The sequence below is a fragment of the Phalacrocorax carbo genome, chromosome 13, assembly GCF_963921805.1.
Source record: "Phalacrocorax carbo chromosome 13, bPhaCar2.1, whole genome shotgun sequence".
In the NCBI taxonomy this organism is placed as follows: domain Eukaryota; kingdom Metazoa; phylum Chordata; class Aves; order Suliformes; family Phalacrocoracidae; genus Phalacrocorax; species Phalacrocorax carbo.
The window spans coordinates 6,111,503-6,129,828 of record NC_087525.1 but is presented as its reverse complement, the minus strand read 5'-3'; the positions used below and the strand labels follow the sequence as shown (position 1 = coordinate 6,129,828).

Sequence of the window (18,326 nt, the reverse complement as noted above, 5' to 3'; positions counted from 1 at the left end):
GGCTATCGCGATACTCGCGCCGTCGGGACGCCATCCTGCCCATCTTCGTTGCGTAGGTTTCGAGCCCGCCGGCCCGTTGGGAGCGAGGAGGAGCTTCCATCCCGGCAGAAGCTCCTGCCGGGGCGCGTGGAGAGGTGTGCGAGGGTCTTCTGGTGAGTGGGGAGGGAGAACGGGACTGAGTGAGCCTCGGCCGCGGCGTGCCTGCGGGCCGGGATGGCGGGAACGCGGGCCCGGTGGCGGGCAGGCCATTCCGCCCTTCCTCGGCGCGGTGTCGGGGCCGGCGCCCGGCGGCGGGCGCCGCGGGGCAGCGGCCCTCCCGGAGGAGGGCGTTGGGGAGGGGGCGGCGCGGCGCTTCTCAGCGGAGCCTCGTTCCCGAGCGCGGCCGCCATTTTGAGTGGCGGAGCTGAGGGCGGCCACGGCGGCCCCGGGAGAGCGGCGTGCGTCGGCGGGGCGCTCCCGCGGCGGAGGGCAGGGGGCTAAGGTTGCGGGGACGGAGGACGGGCAGCTCTGAGGCGGAGAGGTGGCGGCGGGGCGCGGAGCCGGGCGGGAGCGGCGGGAGGGGGGCGGCCCCGGGGAGGCGCGGTTAATGGCGCCGGGGAGCGGGCGGTGGGTCAGGGCCGCGGTGTCAGCGGTAGTCGGCGCCGTGGGGCGGGGAGACGGCAGGGAGGAAGGAGAGGTGGGGAGGGTCGCTCCAGGCCTGCCGAGGGCCGCGGGTCTGTCGCCGTTGGGGCTCCGCGGTCCTTCGTGGGGCGCTCAAGGTACCTCAAGAGGGTACCTCAAGAGGGTACCTCAATCCCTCCCCCCTCCGGACACCGGCTGAGGACGGCGCGCTCGCACCTGCCGCTGGCGCGAGCCGCCCCCGCGCGTTTCCGCCTGCACCTCCCCCCCGCCCCCGCTCCCCGCGTCGGGCTCTGGGTGCGCGGCCTCCGCTTTGCTGCACGGCCGGTGCCGGCCCCCCGCCCCTGTCCGCCGGGGCGATCCCGGCCTGTCCCGGGCCCACCTGATTACAGGGAACGCATCGCCGGGGCCGCCGGAAGGGGGGAGGAAAAAAAAACCCAACCCCAAACAAAAACCAACTGGGAGCGCGGCCCGTGGCGCTTTGTTTGCAGACAAAGGAAGGCCTTGTGTTTCCAAGTAGGAACCGTTGCGTGGTTCCTACCCCTTCTTCGACAGTCATGCTTAAAAAGGAAAAAATCCAAACCCGAAACGCTTGATAAAACCTTACTGGGAGGATGTTCGGTGTGCTCTGAGTAAATAATGAGCTTTATGTGGTGTGCCTGCCCATGTGCTGCCCGCCCTGCGCGCTGCCTTCCCTGTCAGAGTTTGGGGTGCTTTTAAATGTTTGTGTGTTGTAGATGTGAAAAAGTACGATTTTAAATAAGTAACAAAAATAAAGCTTAATATCCATCATACTAGTTACCTGAAGAAGAACTATCAGGTTTTTTTCTTTGAGGGGAGGGACTTAGGCACATATGGAATCTCAAAATTTTCTGTGTGGTTATTTTTTTTTTTAGGGTTTGATTTAAAGAAAAGATGGACTGGAGTGGAAAGCACAATGGGCCCAATGACACAACTAATGATGGAACAGTGGTACGACTTCGAGGCCTGCCATTTGGTTGCAGCAAAGAAGAGATTGTTCAGTTTTTCCAAGGTACCTCTAGTATAGTCAAAGTCTAATGACTGAGTCTTCTTCTGTCTTTTACGCAATATTTTGCACATTTTAATTTGTAATAGCTGTTAACGGGGTGGATGGGAGGGATTGTGTTAAATTAGTTTATCTTAAATAAGAATTGTGCCCTGTAAGTGAAGTACAAATAACCGTAGATGTAGTAAAACACAGTATGTCTCTAATTTTGTCGAGGTGGTAAAGATTTTATGCATATTAGGATAACCTGAATGTTAGCATTTGGATCAGTTAAATTGCTTGACTGGTAGCTATATTTTTTTCATGTAACTTAGGTGGTTGTATTTTTGCATAGTTTAAACAGAAAAAGAAGTATGGCTAAATCCATAAATGTTTAATGAAAGATCATTGGCTTGTATTGTTGGGTGATGGGGGAAACAAGGTGGTTTTCTTTTTCGTTGTTGTTGTTTAGATATGCTTTAAGTATTTGCTACAGATGGGAATGTTTCAGCCTTTAACACTGTTCCCCTTGATGGGGTTATTTGTCCTTGGGTTAAAGGGTTGGAAATCGTGCCAAATGGGATAACATTGACGCTGGACTACCAGGGGAGAAGCACAGGGGAGGCCTTCGTGCAGTTTGCTTCAAAGGAGATAGCAGAAAATGCTCTGGGGAAACACAAGGAAAGAATAGGGCACAGGTGGGGATGGAGAGTTTGGGATGGTGTTAAATCTTTATTTTTGGGGGTTGTGGGTCAGTAATGCTTTTGGGGGGGTTGGGGACCATTATATGGAACTGGCTGTTTTTAAGAATTTTTATAACTGATCCTAAGTTAACGTGGGAAATACAGTAGATTTGGGGGGTGGGGGAGACAGTATTGCTCTGGGTAGTTTGTTAAACTCAGAAAATTGTATCAATTGTTCTCGTGTAGGGTATATTTGTGATAAATGCTGCTATAGCTGGACATTGTTTTTCAACAGTATGTTTCTCATACTCGAAAGACATGTTTTATGCTTAATTTGTACAGCTAGAATTTTCACATAGTAATTTTTGCCACTGTAAAGTGTTTCGGGGTTTTTTTTAATACACTTAAGATTCTTACGGTTTTGAGGAGAAACTTAAGTTGTATGGTGCTGCTAGTCACTTCTGTTGGATTGTACGCTTAGTTATAGAAAACATAGTATGGCCTTTTTGTAATTTTCAGGCAGCTCATGCATGTATTCTTACTGGTGCCTTGAAAATCCTCTTTTATTAGATATATTGAAATCTTCAAAAGTAGTAAGAGCGAAATCAGAGGATTCTGTGATATGCCAAGAAGAATGATGGGACAACAACGACCTGGACCATATGATAGACCATTAGGAGGAAGAGGGGGTTATTATGGAGCTGGGCGTGGAAGTATGTATGACAGAATGCGTCGAGGAGGTGGTGGATATGACGGTGGTATGTTTATCTAATGAATGGAGGTTCTGTTGTCAGTGTCATGTTTCTGACATCTTTGTCAAGAAATAAAGAAATGGCAGTAGCTGCAGTACCCCTTAGGTTTGACACACTTCTCTCAAAAAATTTTTTGCTTGCAATGTATTGAAAAACATGGTGTAATATTTAAGTGGAAGTCATAAGGAAACTGTATTTTCAACAGAATTTGATCTCTCACTTGCATGTTTCAGTCTTTTTACTATATAAAAGGCATTTTACATTTGTACTCTGTTCAAAAATCCAGGTTTAACAGTCTGTAGAGGTTGTTTGCAAACTTCTGCGTACCCAAAGACTGAAAAATTGACTATTGTGCGTTGTGTGGTGAATTTTCAGTAATAATGTAATCGTTCCTTTCTTTTGTTCCATTGCACAGGATATGGTGGCTTTGATGATTATGGTGGCTATAATAACTATGGCTATGGAAATGATGGCTATGATGACAGAATGAGAGATGGGAGAGGTAAACAAAACTTTCGTTAGCGGTTTGTTTGGAAAAATTTTTATATTATTTGAGTTGTAAGACATGGTATTTCCAAGGCAGAAATTATCACTTTCTGAGTGAGACTATTTCATAAAGAAAGAAGGTTGTTTAAAAAGGGGAGAATCGGGGAATCTCAGGGAAAATGTAAATAATATTGCTTAGGATATCTTCTGGTGAAGTGTTTGGGTTGACAGATGGGAAGTGTAAATATCTTCCATGCAGTGCCGTAAAGGGAGTGCTTTCAGAAGAACAGTAGTAATGGCTTTTCTGGCTTTTCGTGATGAACTTAGAGGTGTGTGGTTTCCTTTGTCTTCTCAACAGGCATGGGAGGACATGGCTATGGCGGAGCTGGAGATGCGGGGTCGGGTTTCCATGGTGGTGGTCATTTTGTTCACATGAGAGGCCTGCCTTTTCGAGCAACAGAAAATGATATTGCTAATGTAAGTACAGTGGGGAGAAGGCCTTTCTAATGCCAAGAGTTTGCATGTTCTTGCTTTCCTCTTCCAAACTCAGCTGAAGCTCTCAAGTGGTTGATAGCTCTAATACATCTGCTAACTAAAGTCATGGCCCCTTACGTGAGTTTTACAAAGCTCAGTAGTAAATGAGTTTTTATGAAGGTGACGTCTGAGGTGAGATTGCCGAAGAAGTCAGCCAAGCTATATTTAACATTAATCTCTGTACTCTGTGCTCTTTCACTTCCATAAAAGGTGTATCAGGGAGAGAGAGAAGTTGTTGCAATCAGTATCCTCATTTTAAGGCTTTCAGAAGTTTAACTGAAGATGTGTAGTTTTGTAAAAGAGCGATAGCAGAGGTGAAACTTAGATTGTATTTGTATGTTTGTTGACCTGAGGCTTACTTGAGGAGGGACAGGATGGGAAGACTGTAGGGAGCGTGTTCAGTTGGAGGGAATGGTGTCCCGTTACTTGTCAGAGATCAAGGTGGCAGATAAAACCACATCTGCAAGATTTTGAGAATACATTGTTGTGTCAGTACAGAAGTGGTGTTTGTAGGGGAAAAAGTTCTCTTGGGATACAAGGCCTGGCTTAAACATAGCCTCTCTACAAGAGGCTCCATCTTTATTAGTTGCACCTATATATTATATATGCAGTACTCCATTCTTAAGCTTGTGATGGTTTTTTCCCAGTCTTTTTTTCGTTTGTTTTTCAAACTGAGCTCTATTGTCTCCTATCAGTTTTCTTTATTATAAAGACTGTCTGAGAACAAGAGCCAAGCTTCAGGCTTTGATTCAGAGCATGTTATTGCAAGTTGATGAGTAGTACTTCAGTACTACGCCAAAGATTTGTTTGCACATACTGTTTAGTAAAAAGGCTGTTTAGTCTGGTCTGAAATGCTGCTGGATTTCTTCGAGTTCTGGGGCAAGGAAGGGCTGTCTGACACAACTTTTTTTGAATACCATAAATATGTCCTTGTTGAGACTTTTTTTTGGCTCTACTTCTTCAAAAACAAAAGCAATTATTTTCCTTTTCCAGGATAGCCTCATGTTAGAACCTGTTGCTTAAAGCAATGTGTGTGGGCAGGAATTTTTGTTGGTATCTTTGCTTTTAAAGAAAGCTCCTTAAGCTCTGTAGCTGGAGCTCTTCAAGCTGTGTAGTAATGAAAGATTGTAAGCGTAGATTGATGTAGTGTTGAAGGTCCACTATCACTAAGTAATACTTCGGAAATTAGTAAATTGATGTGGTAGGATGAGGTGAAATGAACACAGTGCTCCACTAACCACCAGGGTAAAAAAAAAAAAGGTGCCTGGCTTGGATTCTGCATTAATGTGATTTTATTTTTTTTTCTTCCCCCCGCCCCGTAGTTTTTCTCACCATTGAATCCTATAAGAGTTCACATTGATATTGGGGCAGATGGAAGAGCCACGGGAGAGGCAGATGTGGAGTTCGTAACACATGAGGATGCAGTAGCTGCCATGTCTAAGGATAAAAATCACATGCGTGAGTGTTGTGTTCACCTGAAGCTTTTGTTGACCAGGCTTTAGCAGGGGCTGTGAGGGTTTAAGCTGCATTTAACTTGAGTTGCTGTGCAGTAAAACTATAAATCATAAGACTTTTTGCCATGTATCCCATTTTGAAACTCACTTTTTGTGGGCTTCCATCTGCTGCTTGTAGGGGTTTTCCTTTGCATCTCAATGCTTCTGGTTTCTGAAACAGAATACAGAGGGAGGCTTTTTTGTTTCCTACAGAGCATCGATATATTGAACTATTCCTGAATTCAACTGCTGGAGGTGGCTCTGGAATGGGAGGCTACGGCAGAGACGGAATGGGTACGCACTATTCCAGATGTTGCTGCGATTTTGCCAGGTCTGATGAGTTCCAGGCTTGTAACGATGCACTCTACTTTTCAGATCAGGGTTACGGCTCCGTTGGTAGAATGGGAATGGGTAGCAATTACAGTGGTGGATATGGAACTCCTGATGGCTTGGGCGGATATAGTAAGTAAAAGTTCTGTTTTAAACATGTTTTGTGGAAGTGTCGCTATGTCCGTCTTCCAGTGGGCAACAGGGAAGGGTGCTGTGCGCTGTGTGCCATGCGGTATTTGCGCTGGGAGAAGGCGAAGGAGGAGGGTGGTTTACAGTTTAAATTTACAGTGATTTACAGCGATTTCAATTCAGTCGCTCGGGGAGGGGGAGGTTATGCATTTTGCCACTGCAGCAAAAGCTAGTTTCAAAAAGCAGTGCTGACGTATTGTTGTTTTAGTGTAAGTTGTCTTCAACCGACTGTTCTGTATTACCCATCACGTTTTTTCTCTTTTTAAGGTATGTATGCGTGACCTTGTGTCAATTGTTTGCAGGTCGTGGCAGTGGAAATAGTGGAGGATACTATGGGCAAGGCAGCATGGGTGGAGGAGGATGGCGTGGAATGTATTGAAGGATAGCCTTGCCTCTACAAAACATCCTGGAAGAAACAGTCTCTGGTCTACTAGACTTTCTTACAAAATCTAATTTCTTTTGTATTTTAAGAACTTTATAATGACTGAAGGAATGTGTTTTCACAATATTATTTGGTAAGCAACAGATTGTGATGGGAAAATCTGTTTTCTGTAGGTTTTATTTGTTGCATACTCTGACTTTAAATAAATTTTTATATTCAAACCACTGATGTTGATACTTTTTATACTAGTTACTCCTAAGGATGTATTACATATTCAAGACTACAGTTGGTTTAAGATGTACTATGGTTCAATAAAGGTGGTTGTACTGTAACTCCTATGAACACTGATTCGGTTCTATGTAATCTTGGTGTAGTGAATGAGTTTGGAAAAGTCACTTGTTTTGAGGGGAAAGAGGTAGATGAATAGATTTAGTTTATTTGGCAACAATCTTTCCTAAACCCTTTTGATAAATTGTATGTAGTGATTTCAACACAGCGTGAAGCTGTGGAGGCTAAAAGTCAGCGTTGTGGCTTTCTTCCTTGTACTACCGCATCACCTTCAGATGCACAAGTGCATAACGGAGCGGTGCCTGAGGCTTGTGCTTCCACCGGAGCAAGCGCCAGCGTCTGGTTCCACGCGGTGCTGCAGCGCCCTGGGTACCGCGTTTCACACCTGCAACTTGCAAAGCAAACTAAAACACTAGCGCAGCTTTTTAACTCGCATTTGACCTACTTCATGTTGGCCAATTTGAAGCTATCTGCACAGTATATTTTTCACAAACACCGCTTCTGGGAAGAGCGGGGGATTTGGAAGCAAGTTAGATTTCTTTTCTTCCACGAAACTGTATTTAAACATGATCCAGCTTTATTTTTTTTTGTGCTGCACAGAGCTGATTTGTCTGTATTTGTTCAAAACTTGCCAAGCCATTTTATGGATGAGCTCATTAGAAGCCAAGTATCTCTAAAATGAGTATAAGCCCAATATTTGTTAAGTAACACACAACCCTACCGGGCTGATAAAACTTTTTGTGCATTTGTGACATGTAAGATATGTAAGAAACTATTGTTTGAAGACACTTAACATACCTGATGTGTAATGAAAAAGGTATTTATTCTTCTGAGCCAGTGTGATCTCCCAAATTAACTGCTTTGTCCTCAGTGCCTCCCTTCAAATGTCAAATGTGATCTTGGGTATTGAAAGTCTGTCACCTGTTCTGCTAGTGCTGTGTTATATATGTAATAAATGTCTTCTTGTGGGAGAGAGGAGAATGGAGTTTATTTCAATAGAGAACGTGTTCTTGTGTCAAAGCAACTGGAAATAACAGCTGAAAGGGTAATTGGCTTAGGCAGCTCTCCAAGTCTGGAACAGTTCTGGCTAGGAAGGGGAGGGAAGACGAGCTCTTAATGCCACTGATCTCACGGGGCTTTGTTGTAATGCGCTGCTTTTAAAAACTAGTGGGCTCTTGGCCCGTTGCTGAAAAAACTTGTGTGTTGCATGAAAGTTAAGCAGCAAAGATCAGGGCATGAGTTTATCTGGTTGTAAGAAAAAACACCTTAGATTAAGGTAGAGGACATCTGTGCTGCATGGAAGTGTGGTTTTTTTCTATCGGCATAGCTGGTGTCTGAAGCTACTGTCAGCTCTACCACTCCCTCCCTCGGGTATTAGTTTGCCTTCCGTTTGATGAGAAGGAGCACTAACGCCTGCTTAAGACTTACCATTTCAGAGCAGGGTGGGAGTTGGGCTTCAAGTTTTGCGTAACCAGGCAACCTGCAAAAAGCACGCTGAACTTCAGTCTTTGATGAATGAAATTCCACTACCAGGCAGGGAATCCCTTCCACAGCGACACTTCATCCGGTAACAAGAGCAGCACGTTCAGCATTGAGCCCTTCAAGCCATTTAAGCACTGTTTAATAAGTTGCAGAGGAATTGTGTTTGAGAAGAAAACCTACAGGAAAAGATTGCTCAGTCAGTGAGGAAGTTTTAGATGTAATCCCTGTACAGAAAGTTGTATTTTAGCCTTTGATGCAAAGAGGCCAAGGAGCTGAAGCACGAGTTTGCCTGCTGCGATCCGCTGGCAGAAGCGGTTGTGTGATGAACACGGAGTCGGCTGGCATTTGCCTTTGCTTTCAGAGGAGCAGGTGCACGTGTGGTAAGTGAACCATGTCTGGGCGCAGCTCGTGTGATCCCCGGCTGAGGAGGAGGAGGAGGAAGCGCCCATCGTTCTCTGCTTACTTGCTAATGCCCCCAGTTCGTTAAGTCAGGAGTCGTTGCCCAAGAATACAAACGAGGGTGCTCCGATACTGCATGAACAGCTACAGTCTCCTGATGAATGGAGCTGGTACCTCTCGGATCTTCCTGTGCTCAGCGCGATGATGAGTTAGAACCACAACCTATCGAAGAACAGGGTTTTACAGAAAGACAAGGATACAGGATTAATAGTGGAGTGGGCCAAAAAGCTGCTCAAAGCAGGCCAGGTACCTAGTTTGATGCTAAGGGAAATAAAACCACATGGAACATAGTCACCATTTTGTTCAGTAAAAGCAATCTGAATAATTATACACCGCTTCAGTGACACTTGCCATGCAAACAGGGCAGCGCAGAGGAGAAGATTGCAGTTAAGTAATATAAATTTAATTAACTGCATGTTCCTATTTTCAAAGATGGCCTATTTTAAAACTGATCTTGTTTAACTGCATACTTTTTGAGAAACTTACATATTAACGCAGTATGGATTAGCACCGTCCATATCCTAGATCAAACCCTGCTGCCTCCACACCTGGCCCGCATAAACTCCCCCTGGAAAACGCTCTCGGAATACTTTCAGGAGGCAGGTGAGCAGCAGCGCTTTGTTACGGCTTTAGCAGGACAGCTCCCCACTCCGCCGCGTACACAAAGGCTTTCTAAGCAACTTGAACAAGTCATAATGAAATACACAAACTCTGAATTACAAATTTAAATAATGTGACATTATCCCCGTAGTTAAGTTGCAGATCAATTAAATTTATTTTTTTTCAAAAGCTATTTACAGATTTACAAGTATTTCTTTTGTATTTTACAAAAAGTTACACCAGGTAATTTAAAAAACATTTTTCTTTACAAAAGCTACATAAGCAACGACGTTGAGGTGTTAAAAAGAACAGCTCTATTAGCTTTTAGAGTATTAACTAAACACCTATCCTCAAAAGACAAAGCTAAGCTAAACAAAGTGCAAGAACAACCAGAAGACCTGTTTCACAGCCTCCTGTTCTCGTTAGAAAGAATATTCCAAGTTCATGGCTGAAGGCACTGCCGGGCCGATAATCCTGCTGACGGCTGGGCAGTGCTGACCAGAGCGTGGGGATGCCACGGCTGGACCCCATCGCGCGAGCGGCTAAAGGGAAGAGGGTAGATCGGTTCTAGTGCAGTGGCAGCTTATCAAAGGTGTATTTGTATTTGCCTACGGGAAGAATAAGGATTTACATTCCAGCAGAAGTTACCATCTGTGTGAGGGGTGGTCAGACCTAGACGTCTTCCAAAGTGCTCTGGAAAAAATATGAACTTCAGGAACAAACTCTGGAAGTTTGAGAAATACGATGACAAAGTAAGGGAGAACCTTCCCGTTTCACACAGAAAAGACGCGGTCCCCAGTATTTAATCCTAGTCTGTCTTGGTGGCAGAATCACTCCACCTCTAGAGTTATGTGGTGACCACGGGTACAAGCCTGAAAGCGTGACTTACATGAAAATAACGCAAAGATATTTATTCAAGGTTACAGACAATATCAGGCAAAAATTTTGCAAGGGACATCTCTCTCAATGGAAACATGGATATGTCAAAATAATAGTTAATTTTTAAAAATAATTCGGCAGAATGCACCTTCCTTCATCCAGTGCCTAGAGGCACCATTAGTTACCGGTCTGACAGAATCTCCCCTTATGCCTGTGACTACAAAGAAGAGAGTTGTCAGTGCAATACTCCTGGACCTATCAAATCTTGATAACTGAGGGGAAGTAAACCAATAGGGTGTTCAGCAATAACTTATCTGACCACTGCATTTAATTGTATTACTTTTTTTAAAATACAACTTAAAACTACCACATGGTTTTGCTTCACAACAGCGTATCACAGGCACCTTCTGCAGCAGAATTAGGCTGGACTTGTTGCAGACTAGCCTGTACAAGCAGGTAAATTTATCACCTTTTTCAAGATCACCATAATGACTGAGGTACTCATCAAACACATGTTAACGCTGAGCCTCCTCTATAAACTGCCCTGCTTCCTCCGAAAGAGCTTCTGATCCATTTGTTAGACTAATATCGTTGTCTGTATTTTTAACGTGCATGTTTTTTACGTTTGGGTCCCATTTCCTCTCCTTGTTTCAAGAGGAAGCAGACAAGTAACTCCTCCATGGTACCTTGAAAATGCAACTCTGAACTGCTTACCGGAAATCCTGGAAATACTGCTCTACATTCTTTAGCTGGCTTCTTGTTTTCTTTTTTTTTTTTTTTTTTTACAGGATTAGCTAAATACCGAAAGGTAATAAATATCTTGTAAAATAATCTTATGGCACGTTAGAAGAGCACCTCTGTATAAGTATTGCGTGGCAGGAATCACAGACCCGGACAGGCTTTGGTGAAGAAGGCAGAGGCAGTTCATTGTCAGAACAGGCATTACAGAAGATCTCGCCACAGTTTCTACAATGATGCTGAATAATGGGAAGATAAAAAATTAAAATTTACGATGGAAATATACTCGGTGATGGGATACCAAAACCAATACACACAGAGCAACCCAAAATGTGATTCCTTCCACTTCTTTGGTCTGAGCACGGAATCAGTTTTCAAAGGATAATTAATCTAAAGACTAATTTATGGTGCAATCCTGGACAAACCATGGTCTGCCTAGGACTGCACCATAGAGAGACAGACAGATGGTCTGTCTAGGACCGTATGTAGTTCTATTTTTATATATTATGTATTTCTTTTTACATTATATTATATATGCTTTGCAGATTTCATTCAATCCCTGGATTAAGAACATACTCTGCTATATAAAAATATAATATAAGCAATGATATTCAAGACAGTGGATGATTCTGTCAGGTAGCTAGTTGAGATTTAAATTTAACATAAAAAGGTAAAATGATAATTCCTGCACACATTAATAAAGCATGAAAATTAACATCACATTTTACTTTAAAACAACAATAAACTCATAATTTCTTACTCTGTTGTATAAAAAAAATGCCATAAAAAAGACTTCCACACGTGTCAAATTTTAACAGTGCCAGAGCTGACAAGTGTTTGAGACGATGATTCCACAAAGTAGGTTGAATAATTAAATATGTTCCTTTATGGCACCTTCACCAAAAGGCAGTGTTTCTTTTGAAATTAGGGCCCAGATGCACTGTACATATCAAAGAACTAGAAAGACATCTCAAAAATAATCATGCATTCGTCTGAGCGTTGAGATTTCACACCGCACCTCTAAGATAATGAATGTTTTTCTCATAATACATGTAAACAAGTTGGAAGAAATTTCGTTACCTTCCTTTTGGAAAGAGAAAATTCCTTTTCACATAACTTGCAATGTGTGGCCTCTTTGTCCTTCAACCAAACCTGGCCCTGGAGAAAAAATCATCATCACTATATTTATCTGATGAAGTTAAACTTTGGGTTCCAGGGGACATGACAAATCAACAGCAGTACATTTACTGCCTGAATTGCTTAATGCCCTGAGACCAGTATAATATCACAAAGACACCCTAAAGCACAAGACTGCTCCAAAACACTGCAAAACCTTATGAGCAGGAATAGGTGCAAAGAGAACGTGCTCGAGGTAGTAAAGCTGGTCAACGGCTCAGCTGGGAAAAGCAGAAATGTATCCAGGTCTCAGAGCTGAAGCCTATCTCCCTGCCCATCACATAAGAACAGTTCCCAAATGCAGGGAAGCAAGAAAAACCAGAACATTATCAAGAACTGTTAATTTCTTTCTGTTTAAACCAATTAAAACAGGAATCTGCTTTAAAAAAACATTTCAGACACCTTTACTTGGACTGAAATAATACGCAAGGTGATAGACTGCATGATCAAACACATGCCCACAAAATCTCTGCTCTCAAGTGCTCCTTGCGTATCTTTAAGAAAGTCCCAAACCTCTTGACATTACAGATCATATTTTATCAGCTTTGGTCCTACAAGTTTACTTAATTCCTAAGATGATCAAATATTTATTGATCACTGAGTAGTAGTACATAATTTAAGCTCAGTTGGCTACATATCCTGTCCCAATACACTTTGTAAAATACAGAAGGGCGTACCACTGCAAGAGAAGTGTCAAAACGCGTAGCTGTACATCAAACAAGAAAAATCAAAAGTGACTGAGTATCTTTTTCCCGTGAGGTTACAGGGAGCCTGTGGTTCTCTCCCACTGGAGGAAATCATACAGTGAGTCTCTTCTGAATAGTTGCTGATGGAGAGAAGTCTTCTCACGCTTACAAAATATTTCAAAGGGAACGGTCAAAAAAAAAGGCTTCTCTTTCCTCCAAATACTACTAACCTGCAATGCTTTGTTCGCTTCTTTTATATCTTCTATTTTCAGCTTTGATCTAAAGAATAAGATAACACTATTTCAAACTTCTATATTACAAGTTATGCTCTAACAACTTTAAAAATTGAAGGTACTAAAAAAATGATATGCAAAGTACTCTGAACTTTTCATTAGTATCTTATATTACAGCAGCATCCAGGAGATGCAATCAGTATCACGCCCTGCTGTACTAAGCACTACATAAAGACAAGCTCTCTCCAAAGAGCTCAGTATCTTTTAAATGGCTGTAAATTTGCTTGGGGTTATGCGGATAGAGAAATTTGTACCAGCAGAACTCTGTGCAAATACCTACAGCTAGCATACAGCACTGGTACAAAAACAGAATTAAAACTTCTGGGCTTGACCAAGATCACATTATGTCATTATGGAGAAACCAGCCTCCCCACAGCCATCCAGTGCCAACCCACTGAGAATTGACTGAGTCACAGTATATGTACTAAGTTATTCTACAGGGCATTAAAGCCCACATTAGCCATGGCAAAACTACTCAGGAGACAGAGATCCTTAAATGAAACTTCAACAACACGTAACAGTAATGAGAGCTGTGCTCAGAGCTTATTGCTCACTGTAGTCTGAAGGGATTTTGATAAGATAATGCCTTACATCCTCTCCAGCCTTAGCAACAATGGCCTACACTTATCATACAGAGAATCTTCATCTCTTTGGCAAACAGAATCCAGGAGCATGCACCCTCACAGAAAGATAAGCACTGTCCTGCTGGAGCCAGAGCTGTTTTCTTCTACTTGGGTTCTTCTCTGAGAATGCCACAACATGCAAACTAGCCAACTGTTTTCAGTGCAAAATGCCTCCTAATGCCCCCAGCCCTTTTAAACTGGGATCTTCTATTCAGAGCGCTGTAGTTACCCAAGATTTCACAGCTTGCCCACCAGCCAATAATAAGACCTGACCTAACTAGACATACTTCTTTTTCATAACTGGCTAGGTAATATTGTCATATATAGTCTAATTCTCATTACCACCATCATCTTATTTTTCTTAATTCAAGTTTATATGACAAAAATAATCATTATCATGAATAACAAAATTACTCGCTCAGCTTGGATGCCAGTTCTTGGAGAGCAGCTTCCTGGTCTTGACATACCCTTTTCAGTTGCTTGTTCTTTTCCTGAAGTTTAAGGAACTCCTTAAAACAAAAAACAAAACAAAACAAAAGCCCCCATCAGCCTCAAAATTTTATTTGCCCACTGCTATGCTGCTATGCAAAGCTGATTCTACTGAGAAAGCCAAGTGAATGAATGATCCATCACACTCTCTATTAAGATTCCCAAATCCAACTTGAACAGCAACAACTCAGGATTAAACACTCTTAGACCCCAAGAGATGAAGCATTTTTGCTTCTCCAGTCCTCTCCAGGAAGGAAATAAAAACAACTGATTGCAGAGATCAACAACGCTACACAGCCATGTATACCAAGCCGGAGAGAGCTGAGGCACTTTCCGGCCTACGATGAGAAGACACAGTCTTCAATACAACTAAGAAAGGAAAACAAGGACTTCATTTTTCCTTATTTAAAGCACTGAGTTCTGATATGAGGACTAAATGGGGAGTTAAAAACTTTTCTTAATCTATTTATAAGAATACATTAACCTAATCTTTCTTATCTACTTACAGAAATTCTAAAAAATAGCATGTCTAAGCCCGTAATTAACTTTGCAGACAATTTCTAAATGACTAGTCAAGTTTTACTGCTGAATTTACTTTTTTAAGGTTAATTATTTCTTCAGTCTCTATTCTCAGGTGAGATACAGTTTCCTTTTCCTTTTGAAGATCATCCTCCAAGGTTTGGCGCCACTCTTTTTCTATCTTCAAATCTGTTTCCAGCTGAAGTCTAGAATAAGCAAAACAAACAAAAAACCCCAATCACTGTACATGACAGTATCATTTTTAAAAAATAAAAGTTTATTTCTGGATCCAATATACCATTATCAAAATAAATGAATGATCAATTTACATGTTTTCTAAAACAGAAATAATGTATCAATATAATATTTTAGACATTCGTGTAATAAACAAAACAAAACACTGTCACTTAGAAAAAGCTTTTAAAAAGAATCATGTGAAGGACCAAGAATACGGCATCATTTTGAAGAGCTGACCTTTGTGATAAATGAGCAAGAAAAGACTAACCACGAAATTCTCAAGTATTTTTAAAACATGACTAAGGGAAATCCCCCTTAACCTTACCTAGCTTGTTTCTAAAATAAAACAAACCAACCAACCACCCACCCACACTGCCACTGGTGATGCAGACAGTTATTGCAAGGTACCTCTGGTGCTCATGAAAGTGATTTAATATTACAGCCTTAGCTGTGAATCTTCTCTTTTAGACTAAAGCTTATGGTATTTTGAACAGAATTGAAAATAAAGGAGGAAGGACTTTAAACTACTATTTTTATTGAGCTTCCTACATAGCTGAGGTTCAACATAAAGAAGGATCTAAATTTTATTAGTTTAACTGTAGTCCAGTTAAAGGAATTAGGGCTACTCTGATGGAAGAGCCACTCTAGCTGGAATGTCATGGAAGAGTTGGTGTTTAGAATATTACAGAGAAACCAAAGGATGGAAGCACACTGGGCAGCATTCTAGATCTAAATTGTGCCAACATGATAAAAGAGGAAAAAATCTGAGAGTAGTCATGCAAGGATTTTGTTGGAACACCTGTGTCCACATTAATTTTCCTGTTTGGAAACCAAAACCATTTTTGAAGGCAAGACTTACATTTTGGGACACTACCTCAGCATCTGGCTGGAAAAGAGCAGAAGTGAACATGACCTTGAGGTTGCAGAATTCTAAGGCTGGGGTCTGAACTGTTGTTTTGCCACAATCTGCAAAGATGACTGTGGTAGTAAAATGAACATTTGTCATGACAGTTAAACAAGTCTATTAACATTCAGAGTTGTAAGAGAGGCAGGGTGGACTAATAACTGGATCAAAAATCACTAATTTTTAAGCCCTCATTCTTGTTGTGCCACAGATTTGCACTGCCTTAAATAATTTACTTGTTACCTTTCCAAACAGGGAAAACACCTGGCCTTACAAGGAGCTCTTTACATTCATATTTATATCATTACTGAAGGATTTAACAGGAGAAAGGTTAGAGGGTTGGCTTTTCTATTACTTTTTAATATTTATGATTCCAGTGACCTTTTATTTTTTATTTCCTGCACAGTGGTAAGTTAAACCACTTCTACCTTATCCATAAGCCTGATAAATTAAACTATTCCTATGCCACTTCTGTTTAAGCTTATACTACTAAATACTTGTGGGTTTTGTTAAAAGTGTGTATCACGACTACTATGCTATGTATTTTCCCCCATTTAGGATAATTTACTCATGAATTAAGCTGGCACTTTTAGACAAAAAAAACAAAGAGCTGTTCCTCCCCCTCCTTTCAAGCTGCACACCACTTTAGAGGCACCCAAAGGTAGCTTGACTTTCTTGGAATGGCACTTATTTTCTTCCACCTCACCAGTACCTAACACAAAGATCTTTCGTACTTACATTCTGTTCAGAGCCATTTATCAACAACCAGCCTGTATTAAGACACAGGACACACTGCAATGCAGAATGTTTACTGCTGTGTATTTTTCCAAACAGGAAAGATATACTTACAGCTGTTTCTCCTTCTGGGAAAATTCTTTCTGCAGGCTTTCAGATTTATTCACATACTCCTGTTTAAGTTTCTCATCCTCAGCCTCAGCCTCCATTTGAGCCTTCTCTGCTTGCTGCAATCTGGTGTAATTCAAATCAACTTTGGGTAAAACTGAAGCTAGAACTAGGGTGTAGAGGGTGAAGAAGACAAATAAAAGAAAAATGGGGAAATAGAAACATTTCTAAATAAAAACAAAGTTTGGGGGAAACTCACAAACTCAAACGAGAAATCCATACAATGCCTAAAAGAACTAGCTCCTGTTTTTTCATTGAGTAAGAGAGTAATCACTGTAAGTAATCACTGTTTTATTTTATGCTCATGAGTAACAGATGCCAAAGCACGATGATACATATTTTAGCATTGAAGCATATACCTTAATGCTGGTTGGGTTTTTTTTGCCTTTAGCATATGTTCATGTTATTTTTGGAAGCTTTTTTTTAAGTAAATCCTGTAAAGTACTTGGCTTGTGCTAATCACCCATTAAGATAGGCAGAGCATGTGTTGTGCAAAAGTAGCTCAAAGCAATTCAGGCACAAGGCTGAATACAGAGCACTGCAATCAGACAGAAAAAAAAAATAAAACCAACAAACTTAACTAGCCTAATACAACGAGACACACCCTGACAGGTCCCACAACATTTACAGAACTACCTCAACTACATCATATTATAACATTAATTTAAATAATCTGTATTAAAAATAATGCATTCTTACACTGATTAAAATAGCTCCATACTATAGATGAAATAAATTAAACTGATTAATCAAAAAATGAGGGATTGGGTTTTTTAATTTAATCTTTCCTTTCTGAATTCCAGGGGTTTGTTTCTGCTTCAGCTAGGTTTCCCCTTGGAATCCATTATTTCACTGTGGTTCCTCTCTGCTTGGTCACCTCTTCAGTCCAAAAAAAGATGGATGTAACGTAACAAAAGTAAAAGTACTAAAATGTAACTTGTGCTGTATCATGGCTACACCTGTCTTGATGAAAAGGCAGGAGAATAAAAGAGCCCATAAAATACCACTGAATGTCCCCACCTGCTGCGTCTTGTTTAACAAAACTGTTTGAAGGGCCTCTCAGGTAAGTGGTGGGAGAAATCTGTGATACTCTGTGCTTGATTTCTCACTTCCCAGCAGCTAGCTGAATGCAGAGTAACTCACAACTCCCAATGTCAGCTAAAAAGAAATGAAGTCAGCAATATGCCTACATTTGTGCTTCTACTGATGACGTTGCACCAGCAGGAGTTTCCAAAAGCTGCCAGTAAACAAGTGAAAAAACACTGCAATTAAACTACTTCATAAAGTGTGTACTATCTCATTCAAGTACATGAGTTGTTTTCAGGATGTTCCCAGTCACGTTTGCAAAGGTAGTGCACAGAGGGCCAAAGCACAGTTGGAAAGGAGAATACTGGGAAATTCGCTGGGCAGAAGCAGCTGAACGAAGTTATGCAAGACAGTAGCACCAAAAGCAAGCTAAAACCCTCCCTAAATCACAAATCAAACTGTGATGTAGTTTCCACAGACAAGGTAGAAAGGGAGCTTGCTACCCAAAAAGCATGCTAGCCAACCCAGGCTACAGCAGCATCCTCTAGACT

The 18,326-nt window shown here is 41.6% G+C and overlaps 2 protein-coding genes across 13 annotated transcripts in view; one reads left to right on the top strand and one right to left on the bottom strand.

Annotated features, from left to right (window-relative positions):
* The first annotated feature begins 15 nt into the window (after nucleotides 1-15).
* HNRNPH3 (heterogeneous nuclear ribonucleoprotein H3) lies at nucleotides 16-6,698 on the top strand. Of its 6 annotated transcripts, none has more exons than XM_064464703.1 (10): nucleotides 16-152; nucleotides 1,515-1,651; nucleotides 2,184-2,322; nucleotides 2,878-3,020; nucleotides 3,475-3,561; nucleotides 3,904-4,022; nucleotides 5,402-5,537; nucleotides 5,786-5,866; nucleotides 5,948-6,034; nucleotides 6,394-6,698. In XM_064464703.1, the coding sequence occupies exons 2-10, from the start codon at nucleotides 1,534-1,536 to the stop codon at nucleotides 6,468-6,470; spliced, it is 987 nt and encodes a 328-aa protein (XP_064320773.1). In that variant the 5' UTR covers nucleotides 16-152; nucleotides 1,515-1,533; the 3' UTR covers nucleotides 6,471-6,698. The 6 variants fall into 6 exon arrangements, with proteins under 6 accessions (XP_064320773.1, XP_064320770.1, XP_064320774.1 ...); XM_064464700.1 differs by having other exon boundaries at nucleotides 2,878-3,065; XM_064464704.1 differs by having other exon boundaries at nucleotides 2,878-3,065; nucleotides 6,359-6,698.
* Nucleotides 5,535-18,326, bottom strand: part of RUFY2 (RUN and FYVE domain containing 2) — a 31,872-nt gene continuing 19,080 nt past the window's right edge. For 2 of the 7 annotated variants that reach the window (XM_064464692.1, XM_064464693.1), the window contains exons 13-19: nucleotides 16,696-16,815; nucleotides 14,782-14,911; nucleotides 14,112-14,206; nucleotides 13,012-13,060; nucleotides 12,000-12,077; nucleotides 11,037-11,158; nucleotides 9,454-9,995 (exon numbers count right to left, since the gene is read on the bottom strand). In XM_064464692.1, coding sequence (XP_064320762.1) covers nucleotides 9,947-9,995; nucleotides 11,037-11,158; nucleotides 12,000-12,077; nucleotides 13,012-13,060; nucleotides 14,112-14,206; nucleotides 14,782-14,911; nucleotides 16,696-16,815 — 643 coding nt within the window. In that variant the 3' untranslated portion in view covers nucleotides 9,454-9,946. Of the gene's footprint in view, nucleotides 5,745-8,189; nucleotides 8,865-9,453; nucleotides 11,159-11,999; nucleotides 12,078-13,011; nucleotides 13,061-14,111; nucleotides 14,207-14,770; nucleotides 14,912-15,801; nucleotides 15,921-16,695; nucleotides 16,816-18,326 lie in introns of those variants that run through there. The other 5 variants (XR_010375078.1, XM_064464696.1, XM_064464694.1 and 2 more) reach the window with 5 other exon arrangements.

Excerpts from the sequence above, each read along its gene's own strand:
- HNRNPH3 (XM_064464700.1), top strand. The coding sequence starts at position 1,534 with ATGGACTGGAGTGGAAAGCACAATGGGCCCAATGACACAACTAATGAT. Across the intron at positions 2,323-2,877 it reads AAGGAAAGAATAGGGCACAG|ATATATTGAAATCTTCAAAA; the intron begins GTGGGGATGGAG and ends CTCTTTTATTAG. Across the intron at positions 5,867-5,947 it reads CTACGGCAGAGACGGAATGG|ATCAGGGTTACGGCTCCGTT; the intron begins GTACGCACTATT and ends TCTACTTTTCAG.